The sequence below is a fragment of the Papaver somniferum genome, chromosome 6 (assembly GCF_003573695.1).
Source record: "Papaver somniferum cultivar HN1 chromosome 6, ASM357369v1, whole genome shotgun sequence".
NCBI classification, from domain to species: Eukaryota; Viridiplantae; Streptophyta; class Magnoliopsida; order Ranunculales; family Papaveraceae; genus Papaver; species Papaver somniferum.
In genome coordinates, this window is record NC_039363.1 from 10,207,326 (window position 1) to 10,211,610 (window position 4,285).

At 34.8% G+C, this 4,285-nt stretch overlaps 1 protein-coding gene across 5 annotated transcripts; it reads left to right on the forward strand.

Moving 5' to 3' along the window:
• The first annotated feature begins 467 nt into the window (after positions 1 to 467).
• Positions 468 to 3,281, forward strand: LOC113286892. 5 transcript variants are annotated; one of them, XR_003329563.1, is made up of 5 exons: positions 468 to 662; positions 1,133 to 2,039; positions 2,134 to 2,250; positions 2,417 to 2,547; positions 2,944 to 3,281. XR_003329563.1 is itself a non-coding variant. In XM_026535530.1 (4 exons), the coding sequence occupies exons 1-4, from the start codon at positions 599 to 601 to the stop codon at positions 3,064 to 3,066; spliced, it is 357 nt and encodes a 118-aa protein (XP_026391315.1). In that variant the 5' UTR covers positions 468 to 598; the 3' UTR covers positions 3,067 to 3,281. The 5 variants fall into 5 exon arrangements, 2 of the variants coding, with proteins under 2 accessions (XP_026391315.1, XP_026391316.1); XR_003329562.1 differs by having other exon boundaries at positions 1,133 to 1,932; XR_003329564.1 differs by lacking the exon at positions 2,134 to 2,250 and having other exon boundaries at positions 1,133 to 1,932.
• The last annotated feature ends 1,004 nt before the right edge of the window (positions 3,282 to 4,285 follow it).

Below are 4,285 nucleotides of genomic sequence, written 5' to 3' on the forward strand. Positions count from 1 at the left end.
GGTACTTGTTCTTCGCGTTCTTCTTCATTTGCAGCAACAATTTCTTTATTTCTTGCTAAAATCCCAATCTTTGGATCGATACCCCGAGCAACGTTTTTGGTTCTAGGTCTGTGGGTTTCATTTCCCTTATCCATTGTTTTATAAACGAATCGACGATGTTTTGATTTTACGATTCGCGGCGATGTTTCGGTTGAACGAGGGAAAGTTTTTTTCTTCCACAATCGGAAGATAATATGAAACTGGAAGAAGAAGAGTTGAAATGAGTAGAATTTTTTTTGATTTGGTTTTTATACAGTTTTACCAGAAGGGCATTTATGTAACTTCAATATCATATAGGGTACCCCTTAACTAGAGTCTTTGGCTGGGTATAAATTGATTGCCCCTGAATCCTTTCGGGTGGCCCCTAAAAACGCGAGGTTTCTTATACGCCGAACTCCTAAAACCTAAAAACTGCTTAGACTGGAAACATGTTCTTAGAAAATAACGGCCTCCGTATTCTCCTCCATCGTGGGTTTATCAAGGATGAAACTTTCGCACATCTTTTGTCTACAGTTCTTCTGATTTTTATTTTCATTTTCTAATACCAAGTAAAGAAACCATGGACAAATCGAGATGCGAATATTCAAGTGAAGAAACCGTGGACAGATCGAGATGTGAAATCAGTAAGGACTTTTGAGATTTTGATATAATCATCTTACTCTTTTTTTAATGAAATTTTACTTAAATTGAGGGTTTTCTTAAATGAGATTGTTATTCTTCTTTAGAACTTAGTCGAGTTTAGGATTTTCATTATTTTGGGTTTAGCATCTATAAGAAGATAATACCCCCGAAATCAAGACTTTGCTGCTATAACCCTTCTTTGATTGAAAATTTCTGAATATTTGTTGAATTGAAATGGTGTTTTGAGTTCTGGTAGGATTTGATAAGACCCCCAAATCCACAACCTTCAGATACAGATGAACCACCGTAACCTAAATCAATTCATACCACCAACAACAAGCCTTCGTTTCCATCATCTGTTTTTGCTGCAGTAAAATCTTGGTTTGATATGTTAGAATTTAGTTGTCGCACCTAATAATGGTTGGATCTTGTCATGATCTCATTCTAATAATAATTATGTACTCTGCTTTAGGAGGAAGGCTAACGAAGATACTAATGAACAAATGCAAAGGCAAGGTGAACTGGATTCTAGCATAACTTATTATCCATTGTTTTTATGCGCTGACGATTTGTGGATAAAATATGGTTCCATTTCTCCTGAATGTTAGTGGGGTTGTTTGAATTTGGAATTGGATTCTTTGTAATTTACAAAATTCGCTCCTTTTTGTTTAAAGTACATTGCATTTATTTTAATTTCATCAATCGTTTTAGAACTACAGTTTTGGCATTGCGTATTCATGAAAACAGATAAGCTTAACACTTCACACGTATCCTAACTGAAAATTGAGCCTTATTTTTCTTCTTCTTTTGCATCCAATTGATATTATAATATCCTTTGCTAGTTTACAATATCTCTGTTGTTCAAAATAGCCAGTTATTCGTAATTGTGCACACTACATATCTATGCGACTTAAGGAATAGCTTATGTTTATAATTTCTTTTTGTATCTTTCAGAACCTATGGATTTAAAGCATACTCCGGCTGTCTGATTTGTTTAGAATTCCCTTGTTTTATGATTTTAATTGTTGCATAACCTATGGTCTTATGTAATCCGTTAGGTATATTTGGTGATTCAGTTTATGTTTTTAATTGTTCTTTGCTTTATGGTGAACCATGCATGACAAATCTTGGTCTCCGAGTAACGGCTCACAACTTTGGATAACAACAGTGATGATTTTGACTTTGCTGGTTCCTAAGAAATTTCAACAAGCTAGAGGAAAGACACCACATTGTACTGGTAGAAAAGGAATTCCAAGAGTTGAACACTAGATGGTACTACTTTATTCGGTACTTCTTTTCTAATTACAATGATCCATGTGCAAGTATTGAACGATGAGATGCTTGGTTTATGTTTTCCATTTGGGGGGCAAGTTTCTATTGTAAGAACATAAATTGGTTTTTACTACCCAGTATTAGTAGTCAACTAGCTAGCTTGTGATATGAAGTTACTTGTTTGTGGTGTTATCGCAACAGAAAAAGAATAGTCCAGATGGTACGATGGACAGACCTGTAGTATATATGGCTACACATGTTTACAAGGATACCCCAGTTGACCCATTACATGCTAAACATATTGCAGCAAAGGAAATAGTAAGTATTGTTGTTTTTTTGAGTTTCAGGTATAATTCATTGGTCATATAATTTAAACTTAGCTATGGATATCTAATATTATGTAGGAAAAGGTTAGGGAAATATATGAATTGGATTCTAACTCATCAACAGAAAAGCATTTGGATTCTGATGATTGCTTCTGCAGCCTGTAGGGAACATTTACGCATTGAGAAATTGAAAAATCAAGGTCTACAAACTCAGGTAGATGCGTTAGAGGCAAGATGTAATGTTTATGAGGCAGGGAGGCAAGATAACAACACTGCTGGACAAAAGCAGGTATAACAGGCTTGTTATAATTATTCTTTTCTGACATATTACTAACTAGCAAAACTTCGACTTCTTTCATTGGCCTATATGTGAGAGATCTTAATAATTGATGTGGCATTTTGACATTGATTTGACATATGTATTACATACATGAGCTAGAGGTGTAAACAAATTTACTTTTTCTTTACATTCTTTTCAAAACATCTTGATTGTTCGTTAATACAACAAAAAAATTCCATGCTCTTTTCTTGATTTTTAATCCTATTTAGACTATATTGTCCTGGATTTCCATATTGTTTGTAATTTGTATATATATTTCATTATGCATAATTTTATTTTCATGCACCAGTTCATATTTTGTTCACATTGGATTATACCTAAGTTTATTGTTTTCATTGTGGACAGGATCTAGCGACTGAATGGGTATTGAGAAATTTAACGAATAAAGAAGTTGCGCTTCGATGTGTTAATTTTAGTGCACCACCAAATCATGAAAACTATGATATCTCTCTATTGATGCATCAATAACAACATGGAACTGTGTTGGAGATATTTTTCTCTGTGAGAGAGATTGAATGGTCACAGCAACACGTCACTCTTGCACCTGGAAGTGAAATCTTATTGTTACTATTTTTTTCCTTCTCCTTTGTTGTTTTAGCTTTTTTTGTTGAACTTAGAGATGTTTGGGTTGTCAACTTACCTGAATACAAAGTTAATTTTATTGAATGAGTTTCATTTGTGTACAAAATTTCGTATGATGGTTTGTCTAAGAAAACAATTAAAAAAAAAGGAAAAAAAATATAACCGTATCGACTCAGTTGATCAAACAGATTCGCCTGAATCAAGACTCACCTGAAACTGACTCGGCTGAACTAGCCTGGGCTGAATCCAGCTGAATCTCTAACCAACCAATTTTGGACGTAAGGAGTCGATAGTTAATCTAAGACAAAATATATCCGTTATTAATTTATGTCAAATACAGTCCGTCCTATAAGTAATAGTACACCAAAAATGCGACAGACTTTATTACGGGCTTTATTTGTCTTAAAACCCATTTTTCGACAAATTCTAACCGTCCTAAAATCCGCATTCTGGACTAGTTTAAAATAGGAACCTTGGCTTTGTTCCCAAAGTTCACTACTCCACGAACAGATTCATCAAGATGGGAAAACAACTCCTTATCGCCATACATGAATTCTACAACCGGAGTCCAGAAACCAAGTGTTTTTGCTGTCACCATCTTCTTGTGAAATACTGCAAGCAAGGAACAACTTTTCTGGTTCCTCAATCTCTACAAAGTTTGCCTGCTCCGACTTCTTATTTGGCTTAAACCAACAAGTAGTGTCGTAGTGTCTAAGTTTTCCACAATGGTAGCATTCAACTTGGACTTATCTTTCTTGCACGGAGAACCATTTTTGCCTGGACTTGATAATGTTCCTTTGCTGGAGCTTCCGTTGTCAGTGATAAGGGCCTTGCTTTTCAAAGCATGTTCTAAAGAAGTTGTATTTCTATGCTTCATCCTGTACTCATAAGCACACAGTGAACCCTCTAATCCTTCAATGGTTAGAGTAGACATATCCTTTCCTTCTTCTATTGCAGCAACAACGTAATCAAAACTTTCTGTCAATGATCGCATAATCTTTTCAACTACACAATTATCAGCTAAAGTCTCACCATTAACTCTCAACTTATTCACAACAACTTGAACTCGAGAAAAATAATCAGAAATGGATTCAGATTCATTCAT